This window comes from Tupaia chinensis, unplaced genomic scaffold (assembly GCF_000334495.1).
Source record: "Tupaia chinensis unplaced genomic scaffold, TupChi_1.0 Scaffold000113_1, whole genome shotgun sequence".
NCBI lineage: Eukaryota > Metazoa > Chordata > Mammalia > Scandentia > Tupaiidae > Tupaia > Tupaia belangeri.
The window spans coordinates 7,637,419-7,656,984 of NW_006159577.1; the positions used below are offsets into that span (position 1 = coordinate 7,637,419).

The 19,566-nt window shown below is 39.0% G+C and overlaps 1 protein-coding gene across 1 annotated transcript in view; it reads right to left on the bottom strand.

Moving 5' to 3' along the window:
* SEC23IP (SEC23 interacting protein) overlaps positions 1-19,566 on the bottom strand; it is a 73,054-nt gene that overhangs the window by 38,230 nt on the left and 15,258 nt on the right. The window contains exons 6-13 of the mRNA XM_027770130.1: positions 17,438-17,527; positions 16,338-16,458; positions 14,994-15,083; positions 13,277-13,418; positions 10,904-11,112; positions 10,438-10,556; positions 9,670-9,822; positions 6,528-6,623 (exon numbers count right to left, since the gene is read on the bottom strand). Of these exons, the coding sequence (XP_027625931.1) occupies positions 6,528-6,623; positions 9,670-9,822; positions 10,438-10,556; positions 10,904-11,112; positions 13,277-13,418; positions 14,994-15,083; positions 16,338-16,458; positions 17,438-17,527 (1,020 nt within the window). The remainder of the gene's footprint in view (positions 1-6,527; positions 6,624-9,669; positions 9,823-10,437; positions 10,557-10,903; positions 11,113-13,276; positions 13,419-14,993; positions 15,084-16,337; positions 16,459-17,437; positions 17,528-19,566) is intronic.

Genomic DNA, 19,566 nt, shown 5'->3' on the forward strand with positions numbered 1-19,566 from the left:
CACTTTACTGCTAGTTAAAAAAGCTATCCCCACCCTTACCAAGTAAACAATAGTTTCACCCCTTTAAAATATATTAGGATTCCTTAAATAAAGTTTTAGATCCCTATAAAATTATATAAGTACCATTCTTTATTAAAATCCATAAAAACTAGTATCTATACTTAAAATTTTCTTTCCTCAGCATCGTGCTCAGTAATCACAAAATGGCTGCTGCCGCATCAGCTAATAATTATCTCTGCTTACTGGAGCTGCTATCCCAAAACTGCATTCCATAAAGATCTGCCTACATCAAACGAACAATTGCGGAACTGCAATAAACCTACCCTTAATCCAACCCTAAGTAGAACCTATGTTCCCTATTGTTAAAACTTTATAAACTAATCATTAAAACACATAGTCCCTCACCCATTTACTTACATGTATCACATTTTCAATCAAAAGGCACAATGATTCCTAGCAGTTGTCACTCTACAGAGAGTGATCTCTGGCGAGTGTCTGACTCAGGACGCGCATAAAAAGGCACCGAGGCCTCCATCTTCCTTTCCTGCGCCACCTCCGACAAGAGAACCCACCCCTGCCGAGGCTAGACCCCGGCACTGCCTAAACTAATCAGTCGGCTCAGCTGGTCTTATCAGTTAATAAGTTCTAAATACTAAGAAATCAGCGAAGTCCAACTAGTTAATTCCAACGGTAAGACAGAAAAAGTACAACTGTCGGTCTGTCCCTTGTAACTTCCACCACTAATATTTTGGAAGGTTGGTTAACTCTGCCCTTTGGAGGCAGCAGCAGATTAAACTTAAAGTCCAAAATCAAGAACATTTTCTGGGTTCCTCAGTTTAAGTATACTTCCTCACTCAGAAACACCTCCCATGGCCCAGCTATCAGTGGTAACTCGAGTGCCCTGCAAAGCTGGAGGCCACATGGCTGTCTAAAGTTTGGATCCCCAAGTCAGTCTGAGGGCATGCCAGGTGCTTGAGGTGGTCCCAGAACCTGAAGAGCTGGAGGACTGAGGAGAGGAAATCAAGGAATCACAAGATCTGAAACCCTGCCAAGGGTGCTTCTCTATCCCCACCACCTGTTTTATGCATTAAAAAAAAAAAAAATAGTGGGACCGGCAGGTAGCGTAGTGGTTAAGGCACTGGACTCTAACATGGTTGACTGCAGTTTGAGTACTGAATCCAGCAGCTTGAAACTCATGTTAGACACATGGGTGTGCATCCATGCCCAAAATCCCAAAAGGAGAATGAAGAAGGGATTGTGCTATGGCCATCCCCACTGGGGGCTGACCTCTCGCTTTCTATCTCTCTGTCTCTTTGGCAAGCACCTGTGCTCTACAGAAAAAAACTCTCAAAAAAAAAAAAAAAAAAGAAACAGTACCCCTACATTATATTCACAAAACTTAATACTTTAAATTGCTAAGAGAGCTGTCTAAAGAGATCATAAATTGTCCTATTGCCAAGAGGTGTCTTGCTCACCTAAAAGTTTTTGCAATAATTTTAAAACTAAGGGCTGGATGATAGTGCAGGACCAAAACACAACATTCCATGAAGCCAATCACATGTGATGGTTTCGAATTTGCATCCAAAGACTGCCTCGAGTACACTGGGCCATAGTCCCTGTGCCCATGACAGGAAGATGGATGCTGGGAGTGGATGATGGATGGCATCAAGATCCTATGGAGGTTGTTCTCTATCTCTCTTAGTTACTTGTAGGTGATACAATTTTTTTTAGAAGAGATTTTAGTTACAGGGCATGTGTACTAGCCAGAGAGACGGATATACAAAGAGACAGAAAGCGAAAAATCACTGCCTAGGGTGATGGCCACACTACAATCCTTTCTCCTCCGTTCTCCTCTCAGGATTTTGGGCACATGGGTACACGCGTCCGGCATGAGTTTAAAGTCACCAGTCTGGGACTCAAACCACAGCCAACTATGTGGGAATCCAGAAACATAACCATTATACCATCCGCTGGTCCTGTGAAATAAATTTTAAAATTTCAGAAAAATAGTAATTTTAAAGCAAAGTGAATCAACATATATGTACTTGAATACCAATATTCCTAACACTAAATACTAATCCTTATCAAATGAAAATCACTAAGATGGCTTACAAAGGGAAAAAATGCACATGGACCATCTTTTTTATTTTATTACAAAATAATTGGGTTAATTTTAGTCTCATTATTTCAGTTACAGTAAATCAATAGGACAAATCATATTAGCTTATTATTGATCAGGCAGCACCTCATATCTGTGAGAAATGTAGAGCAATCAATGGCAACTTGGCTGAGGTTTCATGATTCGTCCAAAGGCAATTACTTTGAATTTGAAAAATAAGATCACTGTATAGATTTTTACTTATATCAAGACATCCTTTTATTACCATAATTTATATATCCAAGTATCTGCAGTTTATAATCGAGGTTCCTTCTTGAAATTTTTCCTTTTTTTGAGAGAGAGATTTTTGTTTTAGGGGATGTGCACTCACTGGAGAGAGAGATACAAAAAGTGAGAAATCACTCCTCAGGGGGATGGCCATGCTGCAATTCCTTCTCCATTCTCTTCTTGGGATCTTGGGCACACACACACACACACACACACATGCCCAGCATGAGTTTTAAGCTGCTGGGGTCCAGGACTTGAACCGCGGTCGACTACATGGGATTCCAGCGATGGAACCATTATGCCCTCTGCTGGTCCCACTTCTTGTAATTTTTTGAGAATTACCAAACACTTTCTATTTTTCTTCTTCATGTTACAGAATGCAATTAAGGAAATGATGTATGGCCCAAAACAGAACTTCTCACTTCTTTCTTCTGTCTTTCTTACAAGCTATTGCTTCGCGGATGTACATATGGAGATAAACGTTTTTATGTATGGAATACCAAGCCTAATGTATAGGAACAACACTACACACAGATTTGCATCCTTACCTTAGTTTGACCACTATACTCATCAGTAGTTACTACTTGGGCAATCTACTCAGAAGGCTGTTGTGGGGCTCAAGTGAGATGAAGAGCTCTTTATAAACTAGAATTATGAAATAACTTGACATATAGAAAAAATGAGAACAAAAACAATTATATTTTTAAAAGTTTTTGCCATCATGTGTGTGCACTTGCTGGAGAAAGAGAGACAGACAGTGAGACAGAAAGTGAGAAACAATCCCCAAAGGGATAGCCATACCACAATCCCTTATCCTCCATTCTCTTCCTGGGATTTTGACCATACACACAAACACACACACACACACACACACACACACGGCATGATTTTCAAGCCGCCAGGTCTGGGACTCAAAAAGTCCAGTGCCCTAACCACCATGCCACCTGCTGGCCCCTGAAAAAGAGCTTTTAACTGCCAAATTGTAAGTGTGTATTCTATATCCAAAATACCTATGTCTTTTAAGGTGCTCCATTCTTTTCTCCCACCTGGTTTATAATCCTATCATCTTTTTCACTGCACAATTACAATGACCACTCTAAGTGCTTCCCAACAGCATCCCCTTCCAATTCCACCCCTGCACTGCAATCAAGCAAACTCTTTAAAACAAACCCAATCATGGTACTGTCCTTACTGCCCCACTGGCCTAGAGCAGTGGTTCTCAAATATCTTAGAAACTGAAACAAGGAGCTTCTTACAGCTAACATGAAACTGTGACCCAATTCATAAGAAAAAAAATAAGTTTGTAACAGATTTATCTCAACTTTAAGATACACTGTGACTTTTCTTTGTCAGCCAGAAGGCCTATCCAACAGCAAAAGAAAGCATCTATTAATGAAAAAACAGGAAAGAGTAAACACATTAAAAATCACTTACTGGGCCACCCCAGGGCCTGGTGGTTAAGGAGCAGCATCCCACATGGCCAACACACCGTATGAGTGAGTCCTGGAGACCCACAGGTTAACACACATGCCAGGTGTATGTGGAAATGTGCCCAAAATCCCAAAAAGAGGGAGGGATGAAGAAGGGACACTTATGTGACCATGTAATATGTGAGGTACTTTCTCCCTATCCCCAGCCTCTCTTTGGCAAGCACACACACCCTATAGCAAAAAAAAAAAAAAAAAAATTAATCAATTTATTATTAAATAAAGTTAAATAATTATTTTCTTAAAAAGGCAGAGGCTGCCAAGTGGTGTGGTGGTTAAGAGCACTGGACTCCCACATGGCTGACCACAGTTCAAGTCCCAGACCTGGTGGCTTACTTTCTCGCTTTCTCTCCACCTCCCCCAAATCTGTCCCTCTCTGGTCAAATTAAAATGAATAAAGTTAAATAAAATAATTATTTTAAAAATCTATTTATTATGGCCTACTACAGTGACACAAGTGACAGGGTGCCACTGTATGATATTGAAGCCACATAGAAAAGCTTAGGGGTCAGATTCTAGGTCAAACTGAACACACCAGGCACATCCAAGATCCTATCTGGCTAGAGGGCTGGAGGGAGGATCACACATAGTAGAAACCATTAGAAGTCTCTGTCTCTCTGTTTCTCATGAAAGGAAAAATATTTTAATTCATTTATTATAGATGTGCTCAAGGTTAAAAATATATAATGTGGTTTATGGCACATTTAAAAATTCTTTTTAATTTACAAGCAAGTTAAAATTAAAATCTAAGGGCTCAGGCAGATGGTATAATGGTTATGTTGCTGGACTCCCACGTAGTCAACTGCAGTTTGAGTCCCAGACCCAGCAGCTTAAAACTCATGCCAAGCGCATATGTATGCATGCCCAAAATCCTAAGAAGAAAATAGAGAAGGGATTAGTGTAGTCACCTCCCTGAGGGATGATTTCTCACTTTTTCTCTGTCTCGCTGGCAAGTGTAGGCACCCTATAGCAAAAATCTCTCCTTTAAAAAAAAAGAAATTAAAATTGAGGGGCCAGAAAGTGACATGGAAGTTAAAGTAGCTAGATCCCAGATGGCCACCCATGCAGTTCAAGTCCCAGACCTGGAGCCTGGAAAAAACATCAGGCACACATACGTGTACCCAAACTCCCAAGAGAAGGATGGAAGAAAAGGGACTTTAGCATGGCATCCCCACAGAGGGTGATTTCTCACCCCACCCCCACCCCCCAACCGTCTCTTTCAAGCAAGCACATGCACCCTGTAGCAAAAAACTAAAGAGAAAAAATAAAAAATTTAAATTCAGACAGATAGATGGGGCCAGCAAGTGGTAAGATAGTCAAAGTGGCTGGATCCCACAGGGCCAACTGTGCAGTTCAAGTCCCAGATCTGGTAGCTTGAGATACAGGCGAGGCATGTGTGTGTACATGCCCAAAATTCCAAAGGAAGGATGGATGAAGGAGAAGGGAGGAGGGCATGCCTATCCTCTACAGGGAGTGCTTCCCACCCCAACCCCCATCTTTTCCAGGGAGCACACGCACTGCACCTTCTGGCAAAATGAAAGGAAGGAAGGAAGGAAGGAAGGAAGGAAGGAAGGAAGGAAGGAAGGAGAAAAAAATTAGATGTTTTGGTTCTAAGTTACAATTTGTGATAAAATTGATTAAGCAAATTGGTATTTTATAGTTCAGGAGCAAGCTGAACTTTTAAACAAACATGTTCGCTCCTAGAAGACCATGTCCTCTGATCCTACCCTTCTAGCAATCTCAAGCACCAATAGCTTGGGGAAGTCTCTTTACAACTCCAGCCACCTTCTCAACAAGCCAGAACTGTCCCCCACCTTGTCCACCTCTGGACACCACTAACCTCACTTTGTAAAAGGACTGATGTGTTGTTATTTGTAGTCAACTCTCTACCCCTAACAAGACTGCCTATCACTGCTTCATATCTAAATTCCAAGAATTAAGCAAGGTGACTGAACGAAAAGAGGTATTCAAAAAATTGTTGAATGACTCAGTTCCTTAAACTAACCATAAAAAAATCAGTCCTATGACTTTATGATCATAATTCACATAAAGAGGTAGCATATGTTAAGTTCTAAATAAGCATTATAAATAAAAGAACCACAAAAGTTCAAAAGATGAAAAGATGAGCTGGGGGGGGGGGCGGCAAGTGGTGTGGCGATTAGGGGATTAGGGCACTGGACTCCCACATGGCCAACCGTGGTTCAAGTCCTTGGCATGGTATTTTGCTTTCTTGCTTTCCCTCTCTCTCACGCTTTTGCTCTCTTTCTCTGTCTCTCTCTCTCTGATAGGCACATAAGCCCTACAGCAAACTTTTAAAAATAATAAGCAAAATTAAATAAATAATTCTTTTTAAAAATAATACTTATTTCCCTTTCTCTTCCACACTCTACCCCCACCACTCTCATTAAAACACATACACATGAAAACAAATTCAACATCCTTTGCCCAGGGAACTCTCTCAGTAAAACTAGGATGATCCATTAGCCTAATTTAGATATAAACCCAATTCTGACTAACTCCAAAATCTGAGCTTCCACTGACACCCTAGCAAATTAGCTCACCTAAACCATAGTGGTATTAGAAATTTCTAAAACATAAATGAGCAGGCCACACAGTAAGTTTTGGTTTTTCTTGATGGCACAGATGAACTTTACCAGTTTGGCTGCTTTATGTTTCACAAAGTTAGCTATCTTCTTCCTGGGTCCAAGGGGTATTCCCATTTCCTTCAGGTCATCGACTGTACACATAAGCTTTAAAAAAGGAAACAAGTACATTAACTAATCAATCTGAACTGAAATAGACATATAAAAACTATAAAAAGAAAGCACATCATCTAAAGCAAACTGAAGGCTAGTCAATTTATTTTCTTTTTTCTTTTTTTTTTTTAGTTTTTGCTATAGGGTGTCGTACACGCATTGGAGAGAGAGGAAAAGTGAGGATTCACCCCCGCCCAGTGGAGGACGGCCATGTCACATTCCCTTCTCCTCCATTCCTCTCTCAGGATTTTGGGCACACATCACATGCACTTGGTGTTTTTTTCAAGTCACCAAATACAGGACTTGAACTACCAAGTCAGATACGTGGGATCCAACACCTTACACCATGCGTCCTGCTGGCCTTGAGTCAGTATATTTTTTAAAAGTTGATTCATTTGTTTTTGTTTTTAAATCAGAGATTACTTTAAGCTATTAAAATCTCCATACCTAAGTCATTCTATTAGCTTTTAACACAAAATACACATACAAAATTCCAAAGCTCCCCTCCATTCCCTGTCCCAACCAACCAGTTTTTCTCCCAGTATCAGACAATGAATGTAATTTGCTCTCCTTTCAGAGAGATAAAGAGAGAAACACATACATATACATAAACACACACATATACACACATCATCTACATATTCTTTTGTGGGTGTATCCTACCGTGTGGGGATACTGCGTATCTACAGCCTAAACCTTGTTCCTTTCATGCAACGTAACACAGAAATCAGTATCTCTGACGCTACCTCATCATTCAATAGCTGCAGGATACTCCATTCTATGGATGTACCATAAATGACTTAACTAGTGCTATACTACTGGACACTAAAGGTATTTCTAAGGTTTTGCTGTATTATTGGGTTGCTGAAAAAATCATGACACACTTTCACATAGAAAAATACATCATGATTTTTCTGACAACCCAACACAGAGTTTTGAAGTGAGTATCGTTATAAATATTCTTATGCAAATATTTTTCTACAGGAAATATTCCCATAAGTAAAACTGCTGGGACGAAAGGTATGTAATTTTTATATATTTTATTTTTCAGTCTTTCTTTTTTTTGAGAAATTTTTCCTATAGGGCACGTGCAGTCAACAGAAATAGATAGAGAGACAGAAAGTGAGAAATCAACCCCTGGAGTATAGCCATGTTGCAATTCCTACCCTTCCATTCTCCTCTCGAGATTTTGGGCATACACACACATGCTCAGTGTGTTTTAAGTCACCGGGTCTAGGACTCAAACCACGGTTGACTATGTGGGAGTCCAGCAACATAACCATTACGTCATCTGCTGGTTCTGTAATTTTTATATTTTAAAAGATATTGCATCAGTAGAAGGCCCGGGGTTAAGGGAGCTGGATCCCACATGGCCAACCATGCAGTTTAAGTCTCAGACCCAGTAGCTTGAGAAACAGGCCAGGAATGTATAAACACAAGCCCAAAATCCCAAAAGGATGTAGAAATAAGAGATGGGATTGTGGCTTGACCATGCCCCATGGAAAGTGCTTTCTCTTCTCTATTTCTCTGGTGAGCACATTCACCCTCTGGCAAATAAAAAAATAAAAAAAAAAGATATCGTCAAATTGCCTTTCACAGCAGTTATACCAATTTACACTCTGACCAATAATTTCTAACAGTACCTATTTCCCCTCATCCTGACAACAAAATATTATCAAATTTTCTATTTGATAAGCTAAAAGAAAAATGAAATTTCAATTTGTATTTCTCTTAGGCATTTTCATTTGACAAGAAACTATTTGTGGGCCAGCTCTAGAGCATGTGGTTAAGGGAACCATATCCCACATAGTCAATAGGAGTTCAAATCCTGGCTCCAGTGGCTTAAAAAACACATCAGGCACATGATGCACATGCATGCCTAAATCCTGACAAGGAGAAATGGAAAAGGGTGGCAGAGGGACCACACCCTAGTGGGGGATGCTTTCTTGCTCTCCCCTTCTCTCTCTCTGATATGAGTCCACACACTTTGGCAATTGGAAACAAAAGAAAAAAAAAAAAAAAACAGCAGCAGCAGCAGCAGCAGCAGGTATCTGTCATTTCCTTTTTTATAACTCATGTTCATATTCTTTGCCTATTTACCTATTACACTGAAAGTCTTTCTGTAACTGATCTGTAGAAACTTTGATTAAAGAAATAAGCTCTCTTAGGCTAGTCCCATGACCTAGTGGTCATGGGAGCTAGATGCCATGTGGTCAACCACACAGTTCAAATCTCTCATTTGGTGTCTTGAAAAACATGCTGGATGCATGTGTGTGTATGCCCTGAATCCAGACAGGATGGAGAAATAAAGGAAAAGACAGAAATGAAGGAAAAAAGATAGCAGCATCACCATGTCCCACTAAGGAGCTCATTCTTGCTCGCTCACTCTCTCCCTCCCTCCTGCTCTGGCAAATACATACACCCCTCTGACAATGAAAAAAAAAAAATCTACAGACATAAGGGGGAAAAAAAAAGAAGGCCCTCTGTTATATGTGTTCTAAGTATTTTCTAATCACTCACTAGCCTTTAGATGTTGTTTATGGTATCCAGTGCTATGCAATTTTTTTCTTTTATGGCTTCTGGTTTTTGTGTCATATTTAGAAACGCCTCCCCAGATTTAAAGAAAAAAAAAATATTTTTTTGGAGAGGTTTTTGCTATAGGGCATGTGCGCTCACCAGAAGACAGAGAGAGAGAGAGAGAAAGAGAGACAGGAAGCAAGAAATCACCCCCTGGGGGGATGGCCACGCAGCAATCCCTTCTCCTCCATTCTCCTCTCGGAATCTTGGGCACACATGCACCCGGCATTCAGTTTAAGCCACAGGGTCCAAGACTCGAACCATGGTTGACTACATGTGAGTCCAGAGACATAGCCATTAAGTCAACAGCTGGTCCCCTATTTTTCAATGTTTTCAAACATTTAAGCCTTTGATTTATCTGGAATATATTCTGATGAAAGCGTATGTAATTAGTCTTAACTGTCAATCTTATACACAGAAAAAAAACATTTGAAACAAAAATGAATAAAACTATCATTAATACCAGAGATTCCATATCGATTTTTTCCTTTTCAAAAGTGCTAACATATTCAGAGAGACTAAATGCTTCCAAGGTTTCTTGCAAAGTTAGAACTTCTTCATTTTCAACATCAAGGTCACATGACTCATCCAAAGGCGGCTTTGGCTCTTCGGGCACCTTTAAATAAAATAGTGAAAACATTCATTACAAAGCTTCAAAATCACACAAAATGTCTCCTTATCTATTAAAAAAAATCTTAAAATCTTAATTTTGCTTTATCAATAAATCATTTTAAGTACTTCGCCATCAAAAGATTGAAATTCTGAAAAGTATATAAACTTAATAAATCACTCATGCTCCCATTTCCTACCATATACTTTGAATCTTTAAAAATAAAAAATTTACAAGGCCAGCAGTGGCATGGTGGTTAAGGCACTGGACTCCCACATGGCCGCTAGCAGTTCAAGTCCCAGACCTGGCAGTGTACTTTCTCACTTTCCCCCTGTCTCTCTTTGGTCAAATTAACAATAATAATAATAATAATAAAAACATGTTTAATCATAAATTTACACATTTAAGTTTATATTGATTCATTGGAAAGTCATGATGTATTTTTGCATAGGAAAATACATCATGACTTTTCTGATGACCCAATAATCCACAAGGAAAAAGAATGAGAAACTCAAACAACAAATTCTATGATTCCATTACACTTTATACTTCATTGTCCTCTGATATATAAAAATAGTTCAACTCTAAATCTAAAAGTTAACTGGGTCACGTCTGACATACCTGCTTTTCCTGAAAATGTGGCTGCTTCATAACTCCATTAGCAACAGCAAGAGGCCCTGGAGTCTTTGATAACTTCAAATCTTTTTGATTAGAAAGGATGTCAAACAATATTAAGGAACCTTAAGAAAAAGAAACATTTTGCTTTACAATGTATTTGCTTTATAATGTATAAATTCTATTTACTTTCCAAGTCCCTAGGCAGTATTCATACAAAAGTTAAGTGTTAATCAAGTCCTAATCATCAATATTCTCATTTCATCAAGCAGGAGAATATGTTAAAATATATTAGTCCTAAGTAATAACAGAGGTGAATGACAAAGGCAGAATCTAAACACAAAGCATTCATTTCTGCCCTTCATAAAACTTAAGATCTCTAACTAAACTTTGCAATAACAATGTCACACCTACTAAAAGAAGTGATGGTAACAAAAATTATGTTTAAAATGTTTGTATTTGACAGTTTTACCTAAACTGTGACCAGCAACAGAGACCCCTCCTTTGAAGTCTGGGTTTCGGCTCATAAAGAGTGCATGCAGACGGTTTATTTCCATTCCCACTTTTTCCACAATTGTCTGACAGTAGGTGGGGCTATTATAAAATAAAATATCCAGCAAGGTTTCATTGGTAAAGTGACGAAACCGACCAATACTTGGTAAAGTGATTTTCTTAATATTCCTGTTTAAAAAGAAAAAAAGTATAGTCAGTAACCCCCTTAAATCTAAGATTTATAAAACTTTAGATTCTGCTTCCTGAAAATACAGTCACAAAATATCCACAGATTACTTGACTCTATAGATAAATTATAAATTAATGATAAAGCAAAAAAGTTATATGTATCTATAACTATTCTATGAACTGTGAGATTCTCTGAATTGCTACAGAAACTAAGTCATATGAAAATATCCTAAATTTACTTTTAAAAAAGAAAGCCTATGCTTCCATTTTTCTTCCAAATAATTGGAAATTTGGGTATCTGACAAACTTGTGGGTGGAAAGGACAAAAGAATGTCATATGAAATAACAAAGGAACTAAATGGAATGAACACCTTCCCTGATTTGAGAATGACTAAGACCAAGGTCATGAGCATCTAGAGAAAGAAAACACCCCCAATACAAAGAAATGGTCCATTTTGGAGGTGATTAATATGCTAATTACCCTGATTTGATATTAACAGTGTATACATGTACTGAAATATCACATTATAATCCACAAATATGTAAAGTCATGTCGATTTAAATTTTTTAGAAAATAGGGGCCGGCAGGTGGCATAGGGGTTAAGGGCACTGGACTTCCACATGGCCAACTGTGGTTCACGTCCTGGACCTGGTGGCTTGTTTCTCCCTTTCCCTCTCTCTCTCTCTCTCTCTCTCTCTGTCCCTCTCTGGTCACATTATATATATAAATAAATAAAGTTAAGTAATTCCTTAAAAAATGTTTTTAGAAAACAAGGATCAAAAAAAAAAAAAAAAAAAAAAAGAAAAGAGAGATAAAGGGGTTGGCAGGTGGTATGGTAGTTAAGGGTATGGACTCCCACATGGCCTACCACAGTTCAAGTCCCAGACCTGGCGGCTTGCTTTCTTACTTTCTCTCTCATTCATTCTGGCCCTCTCTGGTCTAATTAAAGTAAATAAATAAAGTTAAATAAAATAATTCTTTAAAATAAATAAAGAAATAAAAGAAAAGAAAGATAATGAGGGGGCCGGCAGGTAGCATGGTGGATAACGGCACTGGGTTGCCACATGGCCAACTGTGATTTGGGTCCTGGACCTGGTGGCTTGCTTTCTCACTTTCTCTCTCTCTCTCTCTGTCTTTGGTCAAATTAAAAAATAATAATAAAAAATGGAATTAAATAAATAATTTTTAAAGGATTAAAACGGTATAATTGCTTCTGAATTTAAAAAAAAAGAAACCTCTCATAATAGGGCTTAACAGACACAAAATACTAGTTGTAGGATTAGTTTTATTAAACTATGTCTTGAGACATTATGATATTCACTAAAATCCAGATATGTTATTAATCTATATGCTATCATAAATATTACCTATATTGGTGGTTCTCAAGTAGGACTATTCAAAAATGGAGTAGGGCATTTTCAGTTGTCACAGTGCCTGGTGAGTATATAGCTAGAATTTAGTGTCATTTAGACTAAGGATGCTAAATGGCCTATAATATAATCATCTTGCACAACAAAGAATTATCATGCCAAGAGCATCTCCACTAAGAAACAATAGTCTAGGGCCAGCAGGTGGCATGGTGGTTAAGGGTGCTGGACTCTCGCATGCCTGAACACAGTTTGAGTCCCCATCCTGGGGTGGCATGCTTTCTCACTTACTTTCACACTCTCTCTCGTTCTGTCCCTCTCTGGTCAAAATTTTAAATAAATAAATGAAGTTAAATAAAATAATTCTTTTTAAAAAAAGAAACAATAGTCTAAATAAGTGGTTCTAACGAAGGGCAATTTTACCCCCAAGGGAACATCTGGCAATTTCTGGAGATATCTATGGTTGTTACGTAGTGGAAAGGGCATCCTGGAGAAGTCAAAGATAGTAATGTACATGACAGCCCCTTATCTAAACCACTATAGATAGAATAGCATTTTAAAACCAGTTAATATTCCTTAGATTCTCTTAAATATTTATAATAGGACTAAAACATACATACACACAAAAAAGCAGCATGTAAGTATTACAGCCAGTATTTAATCATATAGCAGAGTAAAGATATAATATTTAAAAAGAAACATTTGTTGAAGTCATAATAAGCTACCTCCTATTGTGGTTTAAACTTTGAATCTAAGTTTGACTGATCCGAAAAGCAAGTCATCAAAATGCACAAACCTATCGACACCTGTGGCATCCCCACCCAAGGAACTGTGCCAGTGAACTGGAAGGAATTCCACTCTGCTTATTTTCCTATCATCCAAAGACGTCTTGAAATGTGTCTGCAGCAATTTGAGAGAAACCACCCTAAAATCATCCACTTCAAAAAAAAAAAAAAAAAAAAATCAGGGAAGATTAAATAGATTCATTAGATTGTCCTATTACCTAAAATATGCCAGTTTTTTTTTTTAAATAATAAAGATACTTTCTTTTTAATTAGATACTTTCTATTTATTCAATAAAATAATTAACAATCAGGGTTTAGGGAGCTCTTTTTAACTTTTCATTATTTTAAAGGAATATTATATACATGAGGGCCTGGAAACCACTGAAAGGCAGCATGGCACCCTGTGTAAAGGCTGGACACCTGGGACCAGCAGATGGCATAATGTTACATTGCTGGACTCCCACATAGTCAACTGTGATTCAAGTCCCAGACCTAGTAGCTTAAAAAACTCATAAAGAGCCTGTGCGTGCATGCTCAAGATCCCAAAAGGAGAATGAAAGAGAAGGAACTGTGGCATGGCCATCCCCCTGGGGGACATTTCCCATTTTCTGTCTGTCTCTCTCTGGTGAGTACATGCGCCCTACAGCAAAAAATCTCTCTAAAAAATAAAAAGGACTGGACTCTTACCTACCTGCTGTAAGGTATCAGGCCAAAGTCTACCAACTGTGATATACTCTCAGGCCTTAGTAACCCACCTACTGCAGGGATTACAGTGACTGCAGCTATACCGCAAAGGTTTATTTATGAGGGCTAAACGGTACAACTGATGCAAGAAAATTGGAATATGCCGAGTATTCAAAAAATATGAAGTACTCACACATAAAAATAAAACTTTAAAAAAGTAAGTCAACTAAGTAGATTCATGGTTCCATTAAAAGATGTCTCTGAGCCACAGATGGCATAAAAGTTTTATTGCTGGAATCCTACGTGGCCGACCACGGTTTGTGTCCCTAATCTAGTGGCTTGAAACTCATGCCAGGAGTGTGTGTGTGTGCATGTCCAATATCCCAGGAAGACAGTGGAGGAGAAGGGATTGTGGTGTGGCCATCCCCCCAGGGGGTGATTTCTCACTTTCCCTCTCACTGTCTCTCTTGCTGTCCCTCTGGTAAGCGCACAAGACCTATGGGGGAAAAAAAAAATTCACCAATAAAAAGCTCTTCTGGTGGCGTGGTGGTTAAGGAAGCTAGACTCCCACATGGCCAGCCACAGTTCATGTCCTGGACCTAGCGGCTTTTTTTTCTCACTTTCTCTCTTTCTCGCTCTGTCCCTCTCTGGCAAAAATAAATAAATAAAAGTTAAGGGAACCAGCAGTTAGCGTAATGGCTATGTCACTGGACTCCCACGTAGTCGACCGCAGTTCGTGTCCTGGACCAGGTGGCTTAAAACTCACGTCGGGTGCATGTGCGTGCGTGCCCAAGATCCTGAGAGGAGAATGGAGGAGAAGGGACTGCAGTGTGACCATCCCCCCTGGGGGGGTGATTTCTCGCTTTCTGTCTCTATGTCTCTCTCTGTCTGTCTGGTGAGCTCACGTGCCCTGTAGTGGAAAAAATCTCTCCAAAAAAAAAAAAAAGAAAGAAAAGTTAAGTAAAATAATTTTTTATTTAAAAAAAAAAAAGCTCTTGTTAGGTCTCAGATCATTGCATTAAATAAAACATGATTAATACTTACCACATTCAATAATGCTTCTAAAGCGCAAGTCACACACGGGCCCGATGCCATGTACCATAAACACCAAGTGGTCAACCTGAGGCATTTCTCCTGTTAAAATAGTAATACATACATACATTAAAACCAAGAATGTGTCTGGGTTTTCTCAACTAAACAGCACTATTTTAGGTATCCTTTATGTCATGGCAGCTTGTTATAGAAATTCATGATCCTTCCAAGTAAACGAGCCTTATTACACTCTAGCAAATTAGAACAATTGGTACTCCTTGGCAAATAACAGTGAACTTGACCAAAAAATAGAGGAAACATGCTCTCTGTTCCCTGAGGCTATCAGCATATAAAGATCAGCAGTCCTGTACCTGTGGAGGCTCTATAACTTTGTGATTACTTCAGAACACCTGGGGACCAGCAGTTAGTGTAATGGATATGTCGCTAGACTCCCATGTAGTCGACCGCGGTTCGCATCCCAGACCCAGTGGCTTAAAACTCACACCGGGCACATGTGTGTGCATGCCCAAGATCCCAAGAGGAGACTGGAGGAGAAGGGATTGTGGCATGGACATCCCCCCTGGGGGGTGATTTCTCGCTTTCTGTCTCTCTATCTCTGTCTGTCTGTCAAGCGCACGTGCCCTATAGCAAAAAACAAAAACAAAAACAAAAAACCCTCTCAGAACACCTGGCCCACGTGGAGAAGATATTGTCAATATAAAACTTCAAAGTCTTTTCCCAAAATCCTTTTCCTTGATTAGTTAGATTCACAAACACTATAGTAACATGTCGAAATTATCAATACATCTATTTTTCTACCCTAATTACTCCTCAGATTTCAGAATATGAATGCCAGCTGCTTGTGTGGCTGAGGCAGAAAAATCAAAACATCGCAAGAACTTGTCTCAAATAATATCACACCACGTATATGCACACAAATATAAATGTAATAAAGTCAAAAAGGACGTGATCAAACTGGCTAAATTCTGCATGCTATGGCAGATAATCTTAATAACTGTGTTTTTTCATCCTTCTGAAGAATGATATTAAAAAAGAGAACACAAAAACACCTGAGTCAGGCTGGCCCCCTAGCCTGGTGGTTGAGGAAGCCAGATCTCACATGACCAACCATGCAGTTTGAATCCTGGCCCCAGCAGACTGGAAAACACACTGGGCACATGTGCATTTATACCCCAAATCCCAACAGGACGGAGAAAGGAGCAAAAGGGATTGTGAAGTGACCATGCTCTCTATGGGGGTGCTTTCTCCCTCTCCCTCTGTCTCTCTCTGGTAAGCACATGCATCCCCTGGCAAATTCTTTTTAAAAAGACCTTAGTCATAAACTATTATACACACCATCTGGGATTTCATCAAGGCTATCATCAATTCCACGCTTTACAACCCTGGGTCTTGTTTGTCCATCCTGTGTGGTTCCCCATTCATCTGGCACAGAGGAAGGCTGGAACTGAACAATAACCTTCAAGATACAAAAGGTTTATGACAGAGCTCATTTCCAAATTCCTTCCCACTATTTTAAGCAATGTTACATAACAAGAAATGTATATAATAGACTACACTTTACGTTACAGTTGGTAAAGCAAACATTAGTACTGTTCCCCCAAAAGACTCAGCTAGTCTTCATTACCTTTCAAATTTAAGCAAATTAATTCTATTATCTCCAATATTTATGTGAAAATCATACAACTAAATCGTAAATAATATATTTTTATTTTAAAAATCTAACATAAAACTCCACACTTACACAAGGAAAACTTACCTGCAACTGAAGAGTCTCTGTCTTATAAAAACATGTGTGGCAAAATCCTTTAAGCTTCAGTTAACATGTTGCCATAAATAAACTCATGAGAAAAATTTTAATTGTGGATTTGTTTCCACCACAAACATAAACTATAGAAAACAATTTTAAAGCAATGTATTTGCTATAAATAGTAGGGGGTCCTCACAAAGTTTATGGAAAATGCACATTACGAAACTACACATGAATATCTAACATTTTTTGAGAGATTTTTGCTATAGGGCACATGTACTCACCAGAGACAGAGAGAAACAGAGAGAGATAAAGAGAGAAATCACCCCCTAGAAGGGATGGCCCGCCACAATCCCTTCTTCTTCATTTCCTTCTGAGGATTTTGGGCACAGACCCACTCATGCCTGGCACGAATTTCAAGCCTTCAGATCCGGGACTCAAACCGTAGTCAGCCATATGAAAGACCAGTGCCTTAATCACTATGCCATCTGCTGGCACCAAGAATATTAAACATTTTTTACACAATAAGCATATACTTTAATTGCATTTTTCCATAAACTTTCTGAAGTCCCCTCAAGTATCCCTGTTGTAGAAGTTATTAGAAATGAACATTTATCAAACACATACAATAAAATAATTATTCAAATGAACCTAACACTTTAATATCTTAAACAAACAACATTATTACCTTTGGATTATGCATGACAATTGTCTCTCCACTTGGAAACTCTAATCTGCGATGCCACTGATTTGTTGTTACAGCTTTTTTATACTCGGCCTACAACAATGGAAACATAATCCACTATGAGAAACCTATACCACACTGACACAAAGTATGGAGAAAAATGGTAACTCTGATGGTGATACAAATAGCAGTAACATCAACTGATTCCGTACCATACTTTTTCATCACCTTACACACATTGCCTCATTTAAGTAACTATTCTCAAACACCCCTAAATGTTATCCCAAGGGCCAGGTGGCGGAGCAGTGATAACACAACTGGACTCACATGGTAAAGGTTCTAGGGTTTGCCTCCAGACACCTCCCTAAGCACACCAAATATCCAGGCTGGCTAAGACCAGGGATAGATCAAGCTGTAAGGAACCAGCTGGAGGTGTGTCTGTTTCTGTCTCTGTCTCTCTCTTATGGAAGAAACCAACTTTAACGAAGTATCTTATCCCCATTATATAGAGAATAAAACCAAGTCTCAACATTCTACTACTTTCCAAGAGCTGCTGTATCAATGTACCACAAACTGGGTGGCTTAACAGGCTTATTGCTTTCAGAGTTGGTATCTAAAGGCACTGAGACTGGCCAGCACTTGACATACCAACACAGGCTTTCCTACAACACAGCCTCTAACAAAACCAGGGCATCCTGTACTCCCGGTAATAAAATTATTTATCTTTATACCAAAAAAGTTAGAGTACCACCAAAACCTTCATGTGTCACAGGCCCAGGCAGACTTTGAGGAGTTTGGGCTGTGAAATCTATAGTTCTTTTATGAGGCTGGGAAACAAACAAACAAAAAAAAGTCACACGCAGTTTTTCATAATACATATTTCCATGAATTTTCCAAAGACCCTTCATAAAAAGGTGAGTTCAGATCTTTTGTCTCTCTTTGCCCTTCCTCCTTTTGCCATGTGACACTGCAGCAAGAAGGTCCTGGCCAAATGTCAGAACCTTGACCTCAGACTTCCCAGCTTCCACAGTGTGAGAAAATATCTATGTTCACTAAAAATTTTAAAAAGAGGCCAGCCTGTGACATGGTGGTTGAAGCAGCTAGATCCCACAGTCAAGAGCACAGTTCAAGTTGCAGACCCAGCAGCTTAAAAAATATGATGGGTACGAGTGCATGTGTTCCCAAAATCCCAAAAAGTGAATGGAGGAGGGACTGCTGCATGACCATCCTCCCTGGAAGGTGATTTCTCACCTTCCCTATCCCAACCTCTGGTGAGTGTATGTGACCTACAACAAGAAGAAAGGAAAGGAAAGAAAGAAAGAAAGAAAGAAAGAAAGAAAGAAAGAAAGAAAGAAAGAAAGAAAGAAAGAAAGAAAGAAAGGAAAGAAAGAAAGAAAGAAAGAAAGAAAGAAAGAAAGAGAAAAGGAAAGAAAGAAAGAAAGAAAGAAAGAGAAAAAGAAAAGAAAAGAAAAGAAAAAAGAAAAGAAAAGAAAAGAAAAGAAAAGAAAGAAAGAAAGAAAGAAAGAAAGAAAGAAAGAAAGAAAGAAAGAAAGAAAAGGAAAGGAAAGGAAGAAAGGAAGAAAGGAAGAAAGGAAGGAAAGAAAGAAAGAAAGAAAGAAAGAAAGAAAGAAAAGAAAAGAAAAGAAAAGAAAGAAAAGAAAAGAAAAAAAGAAAGAAAGAAAGAAAGAAAAGAAGAAAGAAAAGGAAGAGAGAAAGAAAGAAATCACCCCCCCGGGGAGATGGCCACACCGCAATCCTTTCTCCTCCATTCTCCTCTCGGGATCTTGGGCACACACGCACACGCGCCTGGTGTGAGTTCTAAGCCACTGGGTCCGGGATGCGAACCACAGTCGACTACGTGGGAATCCAGCGACATAGCCATTACGCTAACTGCTGGTTCCCTAAAAAAATATTTTTAATAGGTACAGTATGATTTAAAAGAATGAGGGATGGCTCTGTAACCTGGTAGGTCATGTAGGCAGAACTACATGGCCAACCATGAGGTTTGAATCTTGGTCCTGGCAATTTATAAAATACACAGGGCACATACGCATGCAGGGCCGTGATCTTGACAGGACAGAAAAACGAAGACAGGACTGCGATGTGGCCATGCTCTACAGGGGGTGCTTTCT